This window comes from Ambystoma mexicanum, chromosome 10, assembly GCF_040938575.1.
Source record: "Ambystoma mexicanum isolate Mex_15411 chromosome 10, UKY_AmexF1_1, whole genome shotgun sequence".
NCBI lineage: Eukaryota > Metazoa > Chordata > Amphibia > Caudata > Ambystomatidae > Ambystoma > Ambystoma mexicanum.
Genome location: NC_090932.1, coordinates 1276215427 through 1276233740, shown reverse-complemented (window position 1 = coordinate 1276233740; position 18314 = coordinate 1276215427). Strand labels below are relative to the sequence as shown.

The 18314-nt window shown below is 48.7% G+C and overlaps 1 protein-coding gene across 1 annotated transcript in view; it reads left to right on the top strand.

The window, feature by feature from the left end:
- The window catches only part of AP1B1 (adaptor related protein complex 1 subunit beta 1), an 896137-nt gene that overhangs the window by 541870 nt on the left and 335953 nt on the right, over positions 1 to 18314 (top strand). Inside the window, exons 14-15 of the mRNA XM_069619269.1 lie at positions 2142 to 2171; positions 2570 to 2704. Coding sequence (XP_069475370.1) covers positions 2142 to 2171; positions 2570 to 2704 — 165 coding nt within the window. The remainder of the gene's footprint in view (positions 1 to 2141; positions 2172 to 2569; positions 2705 to 18314) is intronic.

The window sequence follows — 18314 nt, the reverse complement described above, 5'->3', positions numbered from 1 at the left end:
TTCATTTGAACTACCATGGTTTGCAGTTACCACGGGCTGCGTTCGCGGGTCCGATAAAGCAACCGCAGGAGCCATCTTTTTCAAAATGGCACTGGGCCATCTTTGACAAAATGGTCCCCGGTCTTCTTTTTTCGCCATGTCTTTGTGGAAAGGTCCTAGAGATTTTCTTTGCGCACCAACCAGGTTTGGTCTCTTTGTTCATTTCGCCTTTGGTGGGATTCAGGCGTGAAGCCCGCCTCTGGCTCCAGGGTGTCTAGAGTAGGCAGGAAGTGAGGGAGGTGCCCGAAACTCCCTGTGCTTAGTCTCCTAGGAGACCCAAATGCACTCTGGTGATTGGCTGGCTGACTGTTCGGCAAGGACAGCCATCCTGCTGGGTGAGTGACAGGCTGGAATGAATGGGAGAGAACTGAATAAAAGTTGAGTCTTCTGTCTTGGAATGCAAAGTCTACTACTGGACGAAGGAACCAAAGAAGAGCTTGAAGAGGATGCCTGCTGCAACTCCTGGACCGTTGGTTTGCCTGGTGAAGCCCTGCTGCAGTGCCGAAACGCCAAGTTTGCATTGACAGAGAAGCCCCTGCAAGGACGACTTCTCACTATGAGTTGGTGGGACCAATCAACTCCAAAGTAAGCCACCTGGACATCCATCTCAGAGCTGGTTGGATTTCCACAGAGTGCTGCTGGAAACCGTATAGCCAGAGAGAGGAACACCAGATTCTGTGCGTTGCTTTTAAGCTGGCCTAGAGGTTTTGGAAGATCCTCCGGACTCCCAAGAAGCAGGACTGACCAAGCCTGAGCCCCCTCAACAGAGTGTGGGACCCCAGAAGCAAGGAAAGACTACCTTAACAGCCAGGAACCATGTTGTTGCTATTTGCGGTAGACGTGAGGAGCTGAAACACGAAACAGCCACTCCAAGTGAAGTTGGCCGGTTGTTTTGACCATCCCAGTGCATTGCCGGAGTTCCCCAACGTCCTCCCTCTTGTCCCCAAGACTGAGGCCCAGGAACAATGAGTTCTGCAGAGCTGCACAGGAACAGAAGTCATCAGCTGCATTCTTCATTGTTAAGGTACTGTAAAACAAGTCTAAGAGAACTTACCTCTTACCGTAGAAGTGCTTGTAACTTCCATAACTCACAAGTCTAATCAACGTGTGGCCCTACATGTGATTCTTCTTTTCATCAAGGACTCCTAAGAACTTGTGCAAAGACTTTTCCATTTACTTACCAGAAGTGCTTCATCTTATACCAGACTTTTGCCCTTTGACTTTGGCTTATGACTCTTCTAAGAGGATCTAAAAGTGTTTACCCGCTTAAGAAATTTGTGATCTCTTGTGTTCTAATAATCTTTGCCTTTTACCAACTTGTGTTCTGAATGCCAACAGTAAGATATTAATGTCCCCAGCACCCTTGTTATTGAAGTCACCTGTGGGTGTAGGTTGTCTGTGGGCCATCCCAAAAGGGTCTTTTCTGATGCAGACACTCAGAGTGTACAGTATTGAAGTGTATTTGTATGTTGCTATTCTATTGCTCCCTTCTGAAGAAGAACTTTATAAATTAATAATTGTTTATGCAAGACACCTTGAGTATAAGAGTTTATTTGAATACCTGTAACTGTGAATCTTTGTAACTCCACTGCAGCTCACATTTCCCCTCTTGAGATGAGCCTGGCTGCTCAACACGCTACCAAAATTGTGTAGTACAAGCTTGTACCAAAGGTTGGGTTGCTATACCTGTAGTCAGTTGTTTGTTCCCTATTGCCAAGAGGACAAGGCTGGTGTAGTCTCCCACAGGGTTACTACATACAATCTTGACTAAAAGTAACATCCTAGATAGGGCCATGGATGTAGATTTATACTAGACCATGTTAGCTTTGATATCCGGCAGGCTCTGACCAGGGGTTGTCATCACAGAATATTAATGTACATGCTTGTATATATTTACACCTATTTCTATTCATGGGTTCTTAAGGATGTTGGCCGGAAGCAGACAACCCCTTCTAATGTGTGTTGGTGGCTAGTTGAAAATTGTAATTGTGAAATCTGCAGAGCTGTCTGGGTCTGTTTTCCAGGAATTGTCATGGTGATTGACTTGTTGTCTGCTGGGGGAGTCCTATTCTCTAACTGGGATCATTTTATTTACTTTGCAGTTAGGAGGCGATGTGGGCGGAAGTCCTGCAGTGAGTATGATTCTGTTTTCACCTGTTCTGCTACCCTCTTTCTTGTCACCGTTGTGCTCTTCCATATTTGCCCCATTAAGTCTCTTGCTCCCTTCAACCTCCTCTTGTCCTACTTCCTCCAATTGTGGATTCCCTTCGTTTCCCCCACCGGATCCTGCTCCTTCCTTCCTCTCCATCTTACACCTTCTGCCTCCCTGTCCCTTCATCACCCACACCTTCCACCTTCACGCTCTTACGTTTTCCCAATCCAAACATCTCTCCATACCTTACTCACAGTTCTTCTCACTGTTTTCCCCCTGTCTACCCTTCTTCCACTACTGGTATTTCTTAACCTCCTAGTGTCTTAATCCATTCTGATCAATTCCTTTCTTCTGTAACCAGTTTTACTATTTTCCTAGATGGGCACTGGTTTTGCAGCTCCTGCAGTTATGCCGGTAAACCTTGGTGCACCGATTGGAGGTGGACTGGGAGATCTCTTTGAACTGACAGGTGGTGTGGGCCCTGTTTCAGGAGCTCAAGTGGCACCTAAATCGGTGAGTATTGTTTTTGCATTTTGGGTTCAGACTAATATCTTGAATGTTTCTTCAATCAGCGGTGCCATCTGTGTCGAAACTAGTTTATTATGTGTCAACTTGACAAGTGCCACCCAATCTCTGCATCTATTTCAAGTCTTTGTTGCTGGGTGCTATTCCCTAGTGCCCTTTCATTTAAAGGGGAAGTTCACTCAAATTGTATTGTTGAAAAATATTGGCCACATTTAAAAATAGATGTCAACGTATATTTTGTTTAAAGTTCCTATGAAAAATAAGCTTCAAAAAGTTCTAACTTGAGGTATCCATTTTGTGAGCAGAAACACCTGTGTAATTTCATTTCTCTGTCCTCGCAGCAGTAATCCAGCAGAAGCCCCCTACTGGGAGCTGTAGCATGTTACTGACAGAGGGCAGAGAATGAATAACTGTGACAGGGCAGGCATTCATAGGAATGCCAATCCTAATACAACAAACACTTTTCAGAAAAATTTGAAAAGTGTTTGTTCTCTGTAGCATGATGGCATTCATAAAAATGGCTGTCCTGTGAACAAGGAATACCTGTCCTGTTTGTTTACCAGGGCGTGCTAGCCTTGCTCTTAAGAACAAACTCTTGTGGTCAAGTGGTGAAGGGCTAGCCCTTTCAACCACTCGCCCCGAGTTTGAATCCCAACCGGTCTTTTTTTTTTTCATGGTGCATAAAACTTTAAGAACAAAAATATGTTTCTCCAGCATGTGGTCTGGCATGGATTCACATGCTCATGAATATTCCCCGTCAGGCTGGGAATCCTCGTTTAAAGAAAAAACATTTTCACTTTCATTTATAAACTGGCTTTCTCCTATAAACCGATCACTGAGCTCTGGGGTCATACTGCCCCCAGCCAATGACTGCCCTCACCCTAAGTCCCTCCTCTGGCAGCAATCTTTAGATTTTTACCACACGTTCAAGTGTTGGGAGTCCTTGTGTTTCGCTGTTAGAGCTTTCTGCGCTTTTTGGCTAGGCAATCTCCATTTTTGTTCAATCGAGCCTGTGCTCCATTGTTTCTTTATCCAATTAACGGGGATCCTTTTTTCTGTATCTTTCATCGTCCCTCAAGGGCGGAATCATTGAGTGTTTCTTCATGGTAGTTTACCAGAAGGCCATCTGGCCTACACCGTGCCGGATCATGTCGGAGAAGGACTGGGCTTCCCTCTTCAAGCTCTGCACCAGCTGCGGTTTGCGGAATGTTTTCATGGAGGACAAGCATTCCCAGTGCCTTTTGTCTTCACCGATGCACAAGGAGGAGGATTGCGAGATCTGTCGTGGCTTTACCAAGCGCACTATGAAGGATCGGCACATCAGAGTGGCGGTGTGGTTCAAAGCCAGGGCCTCTACCTTGTGTGGTCCACAGGGGAATGTCATCCGGATCCAGCCAGCCAGAGCGGGCTACTAAGTCCTTTGAGGGCGATCCATCCGTGGGGGCCCAAGACAAGGCCAAGCACTGCAAGTCCGCTTCCGTCGGGGTCGCTGTGCAAGCAGGTCCTGCGACGGTCAGGGGCGTTCATCATCCCCATTGGCCTCCGTTTCCAGCCATCACTCCAGCTCTTCGTCAAAGAGAAAGTCTGCTACTCCAGGGAAGCTGCGGGAGAGACTGGAGAGAAGGCCAAGTAACAGGACAAGTCGTCCGACCTGCCTGTGAAGGGCCAGGTGATGCAAGCTAAATCGTCCTCATCCATCGAGCTGGTGAGGGCTGCCCTTTCGAATGTGAAAGGGGCTGAACTGGTCCAGGGTGCCCCTATGGCGGCCAGGGTGTCTTTCCCTCCCAGGCGGGATGCTTCAGCCAAGCCAGTGAAAAGGACCCCGGAAAAGAGGATTCCGTCCCTTAGCCCGAGACCGACCCCTCAAGACCCAAAAAGAGCAGGGGGGTGGAAGAACTCCAGGGCACGGATATTTCTTCTTCCGACGTGGAGGACGAGGCTTCCGTCCACACCACCCCAGAGAACGTTGGGGAAGACGTCGACGACATAGGCGGGGACAATGACATAGGTGCTGGGCCCAGCGACCCTACTCCCCAGGCACCTCTGAGATCTGTCGCATGACATACTCTCGACCCGCCACACGCTGGTGTCTGCGATACAGAAGAGGGTGTCGATGGCACCACCACAGGCACTGCCGGGGCCACCACTGTCCAAGAAAAGGAGGAGGCACCCTACACCGCTGTGAAAAAGTGGTCAGGTTCTGGCGACTTTTTCCTGTCTACCAAAATTCTTTCCCCAAATATTCTAGGAGGGGTATGATTATATTTAGAGTTTCCTGTTTTAGGGTTTTTTTTTTTTTTTTTTTTTTTTTTTTTACTTCCGGGGGTGTTTTTCCAGTGTTTTCAAAAAATTTCAGAATCTGTGTTTATCAGTGTTTTCCCATTTGCCCCAAAAAATCGCAGACAACTGTTTTTCCAGGTGTAAACAGAAATTTTATTTTATTGCTTCATTGCATGCAAATGTAGGGTAATCTCTCAATGTGAGATGTTCTAAACAATTTCATCTTAATCCAGTAATCTGTTGCATTCCTCCAAGTCAAAATTATTGTAATAAATCATGCAATACTTCTTCAAGGACTCTTTGCCCATCCGTGCCCTTTCTTTTCTTCCCATAAAGACTTTTATTTGGAAAAAAGACCTTTCCACATTGGCACTGGACACGGGCAGGGCCAAAATATCCAACACACAAGCTGATAAATCTGTCCACTGTTGGCGCTTTCCCAACCAATACTCATGCACGTTAAGATGCAGATTCTCAGGCACATGCTCTGCCAAATATGCATTAAACGGCTGCTCACAGTCTCAGTGTCTTTAAAATGGTTAAAAATAAATGCATACTTTTCAAAATGTTGACTAAATTCTTTTTTGCGCAAGGGATCTAGTACTTGCATGGCATACCACAAAGAGGCATCACTCAGTTCGAATGACATGGTGGCTGATGGGATATTTCGACACAGCATAGCTTTCCATTTTTCATGCATTGTTGCATAGAATATCCTAAACTAGAGCCCACGCAAGCATTTTGCGTTTTCGGTATTGCCCTATGAGCGAGTCCGAGCCTGATTGGAAATCACTAACTCGCCAAAATGCCCTGTTTCCAAACACCAGGATTGAGTGCCAGCCTTACTAGACACCAAAGTACTCTTGGAACCTACTGTGTACATTAGTGGCAGTCAAACATGACTGATATTAGGCAGCAGTACTCAAACATCACGCTTCACAACTAATAACCTGATACCACAGATTAAATATCTGTGAAAACATAGGGACCACAGACAGTGTATGGCTAAAGTAGGCTTTGTAACCAGACCATAAGAGGGAGCATTTCTCTCCCCACACCAGTGAGTGACACTTAGGACCTAATGACATTCTTACAGGCCATGAACAGTAAGGATGTGAAATTAGCTATCGTACTCGGTCTGGCGACATTTCAGATAGTGCAAGAGCTAAGACATAGATAAGGAACGGAGGGGGAGAGTGGGAAGGAAATGGAAACAGACAGGCGACTACCGATTTAGGCCTGGCAACATTTCTGGTAGAGCTGGAGAAAACAAAAGGTCTGGGAGAGTGTTGGAGAAAGGGAAGGGAGGAACAAAACAAGCGACTATCGTACTAGGCCTGACAACATTTCAGATAGTGCTGGAGGGCGGGGGGAATAAGGGGTCATATCCCCACACACCACCTTGTGAGTCTATGCAATACCTGTATCCAAGATGTAACTACGAACTAAAATCGTTGACTTTGTCAGTACTTGCTTTTTACAGGCACACTTAAGACATTTTCATTTTACCAGTAAAACATTTACAAACGCAATTAAGCCATTAACTGGCAACAGACTACTAAGTAATAATAGTGGCTTGATGTTACGGTTTGATAGAGAAAGCTCTAAGACATACCAGGATGGTGGGCATTGAGTGGGGAAGGGCAGGTAATGGGTGGTAAGGACAATAGGGTTTAGTTTAGCAGTAGACAGTCAATGGGTGGGGAAATAACCAGGGGGCACCAGAGGCAGTAACAGTCCTGCCCCGTTCTGCTCCTCTGCCACGGCCATGGTTTTTTATTTATTTGGACAATGTTTTTCGGGTCAACATTGCGGAAATAAATAATTAATCGGGTCCACGGACCCGAAGAACATTGTCCAAATACATTTAAAAAACAAGGCCGTGGCTGAGGCCTGTAACTGCCGCTGGGCACCCGTGGCAGTAACCGCCCTCCCCACATCCCGCTCCTCTGCTGGTGGGGGAGCTACTCGGGGGCCAAGGGCATGACTTGCCTCTGGCCACGGCACAGTTTATTAATTTGGACAACGTTTGTCGGAACATTGTCCAAATAAATAAATAAACCAGGCCGTGGCGAAGGCCTGTAATTTAGGGTGACCAGATTTCCAAAACGAAAACCGGGACAACCAACAACATGAAAGAGGGACTACCAGATTGCAGCCCACCAATGACCACCCCTCCCCCAACACGTCCCCACAACCACCACCCAATCATATTTCCAGCTCTTCTCCTTTTTATAAACTGTATATGATCTCATTTGTGCAGTTTTGTCTCTGAATCTTGGCATGTTACTTCAAAACAAGCGTTTGCTATACTCCTTTACCACCACCAACATTGCGGAAATAAATAAATTAATCGGGTCCACGGACCTGAAGAACATTGTCCAAATAAATAAAAAAACAAGGCCGTGGCTGAGGCCTGTAACTGCACCGCCTCACCACATCCCGCTTCTCTGCTGGTGGGGGAGCTACTCGGGGGCCAAGGGCATGACATGCCTCTGGCCACGGCCGTGTTTATTTATTTGGACAACGTTCTTCGGGTCCACGGACCCGAAGAACGTTGTCCAAATAAATAAAAAAAACAAGGCTGTGGCTGAGGCCTGTAGCTGCCTCTGGCAGAGGCAGTAACCGCCATCCCCACGTCCGGCTCCTCTGCTGGTGGGGGAGCTACTTTGGGCCAAGGGCATGACTTACCTCAGATACTGAAGGCAGGTTGTGGTCAGGCTGCAGGCTGGATCCTCTCACTGGGCAGCAGAAAACAAACAAAGATGAAACTGGATTACTGGAGACTCTGGCTGCTGTCAGTGCTCTGGGGACAATGGGCGTTTTTAAGCCATAGTGTTGCTTGCATGAATGTGAGTCAGAGAGTGTAAAGTGATGCCACTTACACACCTGCAGAGGGGCAAAGCTGCCTACAATGAACGCCTACACCCCACACCCCACTGCCCCTCCCCTCCCATTACAATGCTGGCACCAAACCATTCAGTGACTAATGGGCCATCATTAGCAGTTTCCTGCCAGCATTGTGATGGGAGGGGCTGGTATTAGCTGCAGGGGGTACAGAAGTGCCCTTATTGTTGTGCTTATGAAGAAATAAGCACAACAATAAGGGACTAGTTGACAGAGAGAACAAAAAAAACAGTTTCCAAAATGCATTCAATTCACCATTCAGCCACAAGGTGGCAATGGTGTATAATCATTTAAGGCACTAAATCCAAGTCTTTCATAGAGCTGCCATGATAGCTTACTGGCAACGTGTCTGTCTTGAATACAAGACATCACAGCTTCAAATCCCGCTCCCAGCATATGATTTACCAGGGTTTATTGGAGTCCCCCGAATAAAGAATAAATTAACGGGGTCTAGATATCGGGGAAAATCGGTAATCACCGAAAACCGGACTCCCTAATTATATTATATTACCTGCAGTCCTAGAATATTTGGGGAAAGTGTTTGATAGCCTGGAGGGTGCATCATGAATGCATTTTTTTAAATAGTCGCCAACCTGTTGACTTTTTTCATGGCAATATAACCCGATACCGGGACAGACATGGCGACGATAGACAGTCGATGGTGGCATCTGTCTGCCTCCCAAGAGCTTCTCGGCTGGACGAAGTGGGCTTCTTCCACTCCATGATCGGTGGCCGGTGCATCGGACCTCTTCCTGCTCATGCCAGAAGAGACGAAGGAGGGCTTCCTTTAACAGTGCTGGGAGGCAAAAAGGAAGACTATTCTGTTGGAGCCACTCCTGGACGATGTCTGGGATGAGGGTCTGAGGCTGCTGAAGAACCCCACCTCAGGCCCGGCGAAAAGAGACCGGCTAGAAAAGAAATACCAGGTGCTGGAGTCTGCACCCAAATGTCTGCGGTCACAGCCATCACCAGCCTCTGTGGTGTCGGCGGCTGCTCGGAGGAAGTCGTCCAACCCATCGTCCTCAGCCTCCATTCCCCCGGAAACTGAGGGGAAGAGGTTGGACTGCGTGGGTAGAAAAGTCATTTACCCAGCGGTGACGACGGTCAAGGTGGCGAACACTTTAGCCATTTTACCCGGTTATCCTGGCCAGGTATGACCGGGTGTTATGGTACAGGATGGCCCCGATTCTGGACAAACGGGTCGAGGCAATGGAGATCTTTCAGGAAGGCGAGGTGGGGCCAGACCACGCCATCACCGTAGCCCTGGATATTGGGGACACAGGGGTTCTGCCAGATTGGAAAAAGGGTTTGCCTCCATCGTCGTGGCTGGCTGAAGGCCACCAACTTCCGACAAGAGGTTCAGACCAGAGTCCTGGATATGCCATTCGACTGAAACAATCTCTTCAGGAAGACAGTCGATGAATCTCTTCAGGCCCTGTGCACGCTGCAACAGCATCGTCCATCCTTTTGTTCCTCGGGAGTGAAGTCCGGAAGATCTTCAAAGGGTTTTGGCAGCGCATCGTCCTCTTGCCGCCAGACCCCCTGTTCCACGACCCTGGAAGCCTATAGGGGTTGCTCCAAGGCCTTGGAGGTGGCTGCCATCGTTGTCTAGGCTCCCAAGTTGGCATGCCGGCCTCTAAGCAGGACTGAACTGGCCAAGATGTCGGGCCTGCACCGCAGTGGGAGGCCAGATGGCGTATTTTGTCAGCGTGTGGGAAAACATCTCCGCCGATCGATGGGTGTTGGACGCTCTCGCCCACGGACACACTTTGGAGTTTCTCCAAATCCCACCAGTGTCCCGGCAGGAACAACACATCCCTCAGCTGCTGCTGGAGTGTTAGGGAGAATTCTCATTTCTGTGCTAATTCCCTTCCACATTAGAGACTCCAGCTCTTTTGCTGGACTTTAGGACATTTAATTTTTATGCTGGAGCGAGTGAGACCTTTTTCTCTTTCTCGTATTTTTGATTAGATCTGGACTCTGTTTCTATGATTTTGGAGTCTGACAAACTCCATAGACATCTTTTGTATTAGGATACAGCACCTTCAGTGTAGTGTCACAGAGGTCCTATGGATTTCTATTAAGGTTTAAATTTACTTTAGTTTTACTTTTTCTCTTTGTAGACCCAGCACCCACCATCTTATGTGGAGTGCTTGGGTGGGGTTACTTAGTAGCCCCTTTGTCTACTTTCTCATGTAATATTGGTATGTTACCCTCGCTACAATTGCTTGTGGCAGTGGTTTAATTTTCCTACCATTGTGCGTTTTTACTGCAGGCTGAATCCTCAGCTGCAGTATTGCACCCATGGGTGCCCATTTTGTCAAAATGGCCCCGGTCTTCTTTGTTCACCATTTTTTGCTTGTGAGGTCTTTCTTGGGTTTTACTCCGTGCGCCAAACCAGGTTTGGTCCCTTTGTTCGTTTTGACTTTGCCGGCGTTCACTGGTGAAGGCCGCCTGTGGCTCCAGCATGTCTGGCAGGGATGGAAGCGAGGGAGGTTCCCAAAACTCCCTGTGCTTAATCCCCTTGGTTACAGGAATGCACCCAAAGGTGATTGGCTGGCTGGCTGGCTGGCTGTCCTTGCAGGACAGCCACCCTGCATTTTGTATCGGCTAGAGAAGCCTGGAACGGATGACTTTTCCCCTTCAGTTTGTGGGACCAACTGACCCCCAAGACGAACCTGCTTGGAACCCCCTCTCTCTGCTGGCTGTGCTTCCTTGCTGCTGCTGGAAACAAAAGCTAGGGGTCGGAAACAACAAAAAGGAGTGCATCGTCTTTAAGCTGGAACCGAGCTCCAGGAAGATCCTAAGGACCCTCTTGAAGCAGGACGACCCAAGCCTGAGCCACCTCAACCGAGTGCTGGAGCCCAGAAGCAAAGGGAGCCCATAAGGTGTCCAAGAACTGTGGTGGTGCTATTGACAGGTAGCTGAAACCGCGAAGTGCTGCTGATTTGAAAAGGGCCCTTTGCTGCAGCTGACCTCCAAACCGCAGTGCAGGAGTCCCCAGATGTCCTCCCTCTTGTCCCCAGGACTGAGGCCCAGGAACACAAAATCTGCAGGACTGCAACGGGAACAGAAGCCAGCTGAAATCTCTTCTAACCTAAGGTACTGGGTTAACTGAAAGGGGACTTGCCTTTTTAAACACTCTGCGGACTTAGACAACAAAATAAATGCAAGTTTTGCACAGTTTTAATTGAGAATAAGGTAGCCTGACACGTGTTTCGAGCTGTAAGGCTCTTCCTCTGAGGCTTTGAAATCCTTGCGAACCGTGCAAAGCACAATAGTTGCTGTGAAATTGTACTTATTTATTTTTCTCAATACATTGGGCTCCACTATATATCCGCTGTTGCGAGTTCGATGCACTCAATTGAGTCTAAATAATTCAGCGTTTCTGATTAAATGCTGCCTCTTTCTGTTTAGCACATTCCTGTGGGTAACTTGGCAGGCTACCTACAACTTGCTTTTACCTGCAGCCCATCAACACAATATTCTTAGTCTGTGCACTGGCTCTCATTAGTCTGCCTTCCTTTTTACTTACCTTTTTAGTGTGTAGCTTGTCTGGCTCGCTGGAGACTTACAGTAGCTGCTTTTTCTGCAGAGTTGCTTGAAGCTTTGCTTTTACAAGTCTTAAAGCTTGTGGCCCAACAGTGATTATATTTTACAAACTCTATATATAACATTGTGCAGAAGTGCCTCACCTCTCCTAGATTTTGTTCAATTGACATTGGCTGTCCTGGCTCCCTGCAGACTCTTCCAACCCATGACATTTTGTTTAACTGTCCCTCATAGGTGGTACATAAGTTAGCTCTATTGCTGGGCATAACTTATCCTATACTTTATTTGGGGGAGCGGGGGGGGGGAATTGTAAAGTAGTTACCTCTTCAAAGAATGTGCTAACCTTTTTTTCCTTTCCTTCCCTTACCTTTGCCTTTTTCCACAAACTCAGTATTGCATTTAAGTGTCAAAATTGATATATCATTGTCCAGTGTCCTAGCAATTGAAGTCACCTCAGGTTGTAGAAGTGTCTGTGTCATCCCAAAAGGGTATCTACTTACTTAACTTAAATCTGAGAAAGTGTATTTTATTGTTGCATTTTGCCCTTTCTAAAGAAAGCTTATTTTCAAACGGACTGTTCAATAAATAATTATTTTACTAGACAACCTTGAGTATAAGTGTTATTTAGATACTTGTCACTGTGAATCTCTGTTACATCTCTACAGCTCACATTGACCCCTCTTGAGAAGTCTGGCTGCTCAGTCACTCTACCAACTTGTGTAGTACAGACCTATACCAATAGTTTGGTATCTATTTCCAAGAGGACAAGGCTGGTGTAGTCTCTTACAGAATTACTACATACAATCTTGCCTAACATGGAAATTCGTGCCATGTTAGAAAGAAAAAGGCGAGAGAGCTGGTTCCGAAGTGACTCTGGGGGTCTGGAGTTTACTTAAGATACTTTCTAATAAGAAAGAAGACCAGGGGCTGGAGGCCCACTTGCGATCTAAGACTACTCAAGTCCCAGAAATTCATGATGGTCGCATTGCAGCGTGTGCTCGGCCAACTGGAGGAGGGAGACTTCCTGTCTTCGTTGGATCTAGAGGACGCGTACTTCCACGTCCCCATTCACGAAAAAACATTGCAAGTTCCTGCGCTTTGTCGTACAAGGAAAGCACTACCAGTTCAAGGCTCTCCCCTTCGAGCTAAAGTCGGCGCCCCGAGTGTTTACGAAGTGGCTGGCCCCGTTGGCGGCCCATCTGTGCCTACAGGGGATAATGTGTCCGGCTTCTGACGGATCTGGGGTTCTCAGTTGACTATACCAAGTCCTGCTTGACTCCATTGCAGGAGGTGCTATTCCTGGGGGCCAGGCTCAATAGTGTCCTGCCTGGCGGCCCCCTCAGAGGAGAGGACAGTGGCCATTTTGGGCAAGGTGCAATGGCTGTTAGCACTGAAGATCGCCACAGTGAGGACCGTGGAGTTGCTGCTCAGCATGATGTAATTTATCTACCTGGTCCGGCTCTGAAGGTTGTGGATGCGCCAGCTCAAGGAATTTCTGGAATCCTGTTGGATCCAGGTGTCCGGGAGCTTCAAACACAGGATCATGCTCGACGAGGAGTTCCGTTGAGTGATAAGGTGGTGGGGCATGCGCTCCAACATCGCCAGGGGCATGGACTTCCAGAGGCCCCCGTACCATGGATGGATGAGAGCCCACACCGGTCTGCTCCACGCCAGAGGCCTGTGGCTGCCGGAGGAGAAGACGCTACACATCAACGTCCTGGAACTACGGGCAGTGTTTTGGGCCCTCATTTCTTCCGTCCCTCAAGGGCAAAATAGTGAGGGTCCTCGCGGACAATACCACTACAATGTTTTACATCCGGAAGAAGAGGGGCACCAGATCCCCGGCGCTCTCCAGGGAGGCCCAGGAATTGTGGCACTGGGCCATCGCCCAGGGGATGTTTCTAATTCCTTTTAACCTGGCTGGAGTCAAAAACACTGTTACTGACTCCCTCAGCAGGGAGCTGCTCCCTTGCCAGCGCTCTTGCTATGGGTGGGAGCTTCGGCAGCATCAAGTGGACAACCTCTTCCTCAGGTGGGGCAGACCCCAGATCAATCTATTTGCGACGGTGATGAACCCAAAGTGCCAGAGGTTCTCCAGCAGGTTCCCCCAGCTGGGGAGCACGGGGGACGCGTTCTTCCCATGGGAAGGCCTGTTTCTGTACGGGTTCCCTCCATTGCTTCTACTTCTACGAGTCCTCCGTCAACTCGGGCAGTGTTGGTGCAGGATGATCCTCGTTGCACCAGCGTGGCCGAGGCAGATCTGGTATCCGGACCTTGTCAGCATCACCTCCAGTCAAGCTACCAGTGGTCGCGGATCTGCTCGCCAGGGTAGGAGGTGCAATCCTGCACCACGACCCAGGATCACTGAACCTGAAGGCCTGGCTCCTACAGCATTAGAGTTTGGTGGTTACAAGCTTCCAGCGGACTGCAGGGAGATCCTTGGCAGGGCCAGGGTGTCGTTGACTCTTAAATGCTATGGGCACAAATGAAAGCGTTTCGCAACTTGGTGCTGGTCGCAGAAGATTAACCCTCTGAGTGTCACGGCCACCCCAAGTCCTTTCGTACTTGTCGTTGGCTAAATCGGGGCTGGAGCACGCCTCCATCAAAGTGCATCTAGCAGCTATCTCCCGCTACTCCAGATCCCTGGGACGGTCTTCTCTTTGGTCACACCGTCTAGTCAAGGAGTCCATTAAAGGTCTGTTCATATCGTTCCCACCGGTGAAGGCGCCTGCCCCGGCGTGGGAATTCAACATGGTGCTGACTAGGCTCATGGGGGCCCCCCTTCAAGCCTATGCATCAAGCTCCTCTCAAGTTCCTTTCCTGGAAAACAACTTTTCTCATTGCCAACACCTCTACCAGGAGAGTGGGTGAGATCCAGGCCCTGCCCTGCAAGTGCCCCTATTTGACTTTCCACGATATGAGGGTGGTGCGGCGGACGCACCCCTCCTTCATGCCCAAGGTTCAGTTGAAATTTCATCTCCACGAACCCTTGGTGTTGCCTGTGTTTTTTCAAATGCCTTTATCGCCAGCTGAAAGGACTTTGCACTCGCTGGATGTGGCTTGAGCGCTGAAGTTTTATGTGACCCGCACAAAGCGTTTCCGGAATACTTCTCAGCTTTTTGTGAACTTTGGACTTGTGAACCATGGAAAGGCCTTATCCAAGGCTTCCCTCTCCGGGTGGCTCTCCGCTGCATCACTCATTGTCACCAGTTGGAAAACCGACCGCTGCCTGGCAGTCCGAGAGCCCATTCTACCAGAAAGATTGCTGCAACGACGGTGTTCCTGTCTGGTGTGCCCCTGCTGGACATCTGCAGGGCTGCTACGTGGAGGTCTACACACACCTTCACGAAATTCTACTGCTTCGACGGGGATTCCAGAGAGGAGTCCAGAGTCGGCCAAGCAGTGCTACGCAACCTGTTAGCTTGAAAGCGAGCCTGGTGAGGAGGTAAGAGTAATTGCTTAGGTTGAGCCTTGCCGCCTCCCTTGGTCGTGTATGTATTTACTGCTATGCATTCTTTATTCACGTGCATGTGAATCCATGCCAGAACCCATGCTGGAGAAGGAACAAGTTACTTAACTGTAACTGTTGTTCTCCAGCATGGGTCTGGCATGGATTCACATGCGATCCTGCGGCTCATCTTGGTCATACTGCCACTTTACGTGCTACCAAATCTGAAGATGGCTGCCAGAGGAGGGGCTTAGGGAGAGGACAGTCATTGGCTGGGGACAGTGTGACCCAGAGCTCAGTACTTGGTTTATAGGAGAATACAGTTTATAAACGAAAGTGAAACTGTTTTTTCTTTTATCGAGGATTCCCAGCCTGACGATGGGGAATGGTCAATCTATACCATAAAACCGGCTAGACGGTACCTTAGTACACCTTACGCGCGCAGGCAACAATTCATCAAGAATATATAGTAATGAACTTTAGCAGCAAGGAAGGCTAAGATGGGCTTGGTCAGAGGTGGGAGTGGACATTCGGAACACCTTGGTGTGCACTATGCAGCAAGGGAGCGACTTCTGTGTCAGGTAAGCAATAAGCTACACGCAATAGTACCTTGGGTCAGAAGAGGCATTCGTGGCTGGATTCTCCTTGAGGTAGCAGCACTGGTCCCGATCTCTGAATTCCTTGGTCTGGTGACGAGAGGCAGGACAATGAAGGGGATGGTTCAGCAGCAGTCACAAGGGAGGACATCCGGCAGGGCTTCCTTCAGCTTCTCGGGCAGGTCTGTGGCTTTGTCGCCTTTTCAGCTGCACCAACAATGGACGCGATTAGCCCGATCGATCTCCAGTTCTGGAGGCCTTGCACTCGGGTGAGGAGAGCCTGGACGAGTCAGTGTCTTTGGAGGTTCCACTAAAGCTCTGCAAAAACTTGAATGAAATCGGTCCTGGCAAGACGATGCAATACAACTGGGTCGGAGTTCTCCTGGTATTCGCGGTCAGCAACGCTGGAAGCTCACAGGACCTCGGGAGATGGCTCAGGTTGTAGTTTGTCTCGAGACTGGTTGGTCCCACCTGCCTAAGGGAACGAGTCGTCCTCTTCGGAGCTCCTCTGTTGCACATAAGACGGGTGAGGACAGCAGCGGTCGCTTCACGTTCTTGTAAGGATTCTGTAGCGCATCTGTTCGCCTTCTTCGGTAACTTCGTTTCCAGTGGTCAACTTAACTTCACCCTCAGGAACCTTGCCTTATATTCGGTTTCAGCACACACTCATCTGTAATCTCACTCAGCATTTTACAGAAGGGGGCGGATGATCGTCCAATCAGGGCAGCCAGTCCTCCCAGTGAGAACTGGTTCCATACAGGCACTCGGGCAGACAAAGTAGCAGGGCAGAAGGTCTCATCCCCTGTTTCCTGTCAACCCAGACACACTGGAGCCAAGGTGGGAACACCCAAGGCTTCCCGCCAAGAGCAAATCACATCCAAAGGCCTCCGCCACCCCGCAAGGTAGAAGGGCCCACAAAGAACCACCACTCTAGCAATGGCGAAAAGACATGTTGGGACATGGGTGCCCTTATTGTGCACAACCGCGACTGCGAACGCAGTTCACGGACATAAATCGCACAAAACACTGTAGGACACATCCATTGCCACCAGCCGTAACTAGAGGGTTGTATCAGTGACCGAAAAGTCACAGGAGCAGAAAGAAGGGCGATTCGAAGTATCCCCATAGCACTCCACGGAAGGTGGTGTGCGATTCTCATAAAAGGTTTGGGAGAGATGTAAGGTATCCCTCTATTCTAGAACAGTAGTTACTTAAGAACATGGTAGAATTCAAAAAGAGAACCCAAAGAGCTCCCAGCCACACTGCCCATAAGGAGCTGTGTGCTGCAAAACACAGATGCCTTAGAAAAAGAACCTACTATACGGAATTTTCAAAGTCCGAGCAAGAGGAAATGGATGTGTGGAAAAAGGCTCCACTCAACCAAGGAAGTAGGAAAAAGGTCCAGTAGTCCAGCAAAAAGTGTTGGGGGAGGGAGTGGGGGGGTCTCACTAGTAAAGAGTGTTAAGCACAAAAAGGATAAATCTCCCTAACATCTATCAAGTAGTCCCCCCGCCCCCGGGGACGCCCTCTCCCACCCACGGTGATTTAATGTGGGAGGACCTCGTGGGGAGGGACTCGCCCTCTGTGGACAAGGACAATCACCTGGAGTACAGCCACTGAATGTCATCACTCCCCAGCATTCCCTAACCCTCCCCAATGTTCAGAGCCACTACATTGAAGGCAAACCTATGTATTACTGTGACCTAGAACATAACCCCAAAAGTAAATGGGCGAGGAAGAACACAAGAGACATATAGATCATTGACTGTAATTATACTGGTACGAGGTGGCCCTGTGGAGTCGGGGAAAATCCAATCAACAGAGTTAAAGGACTCTTGTAAAACGCATGGGAGGAACTGGATACAAAGTTTAAAGAGCAACAAAGGACATTCTGAGGCAGGCCCGGCCGTGGAGTCAAGTGCAGCTGAGGGAGAGAATCTGTAGGAAAGCCGGCAAAAAGAAAATGCTGAATTCGGCACTGCAAAAAAAAAAAAAACTAAGACCCAAAATGTTGAAGGGGACTGGGGGTTGCAGAGGTGTTCCCTGCTTCCATAAAAAGGAAAGCGGGGAAAGGTGTGTGTGTGTGTATGTGTATGTATGTATGTATGTGTGTATATATATTTCTGATGTTTGTTAATCTGCTTAGAATCACATGCTGTGCATAGGTCCGACATCCAGTGGTCACTGCGGAGTATTGCATTTTGTTTTTCGTAGTCGAAAAGGGGACGTCGACAAGGCGTGTCTGAAACACTATCCCTATAGTGACGTGCGTTGTACCCAAAATCCCTCACGCGTCGAGGTCCCTCAGATTGTTTTTTTCCGCCCAGCTTCTGGTCGCCTTCACGCGGAGCTCCTCGAGAGACATTGCAACTCCTCGACCTTTGGTCGTTTTTTCTCTAATATTAATAATCCCTCCCTCGACGCAGTTGTAAGCTGTTCTCCGCCGAATAGAATCTTCGACGGAGGGTCGAGCGGAAGAAATCCTTCGGCGCTGCCGAACACGTGGCCTGGCCTCGCAGGCCATATACAGTAGGGAGAGTGGGGTCGTGGGACATCTCTGGGTCTTTTCTGAGAATGCCTTTCCCTTTCCCCTTCCTTTCCCTTGGGGTGTTTATCGCGATTTATTGCCTCGGCTATGGAGAGGACACCGTTTAGGTTTTGCCCACTTTGTAAAGGCAAATTCACTTGGAAGGACAAGCACTCACGGTGTAACCGCTGCTTGCCCCTCGATCACAAGGAGGAAGGGTGCGCGGCTTGTCGGCTTCTTAAGCCTAAAACTCTAAAAGACCGAAGGGTTAAAAGGTGGGCGGCCTAC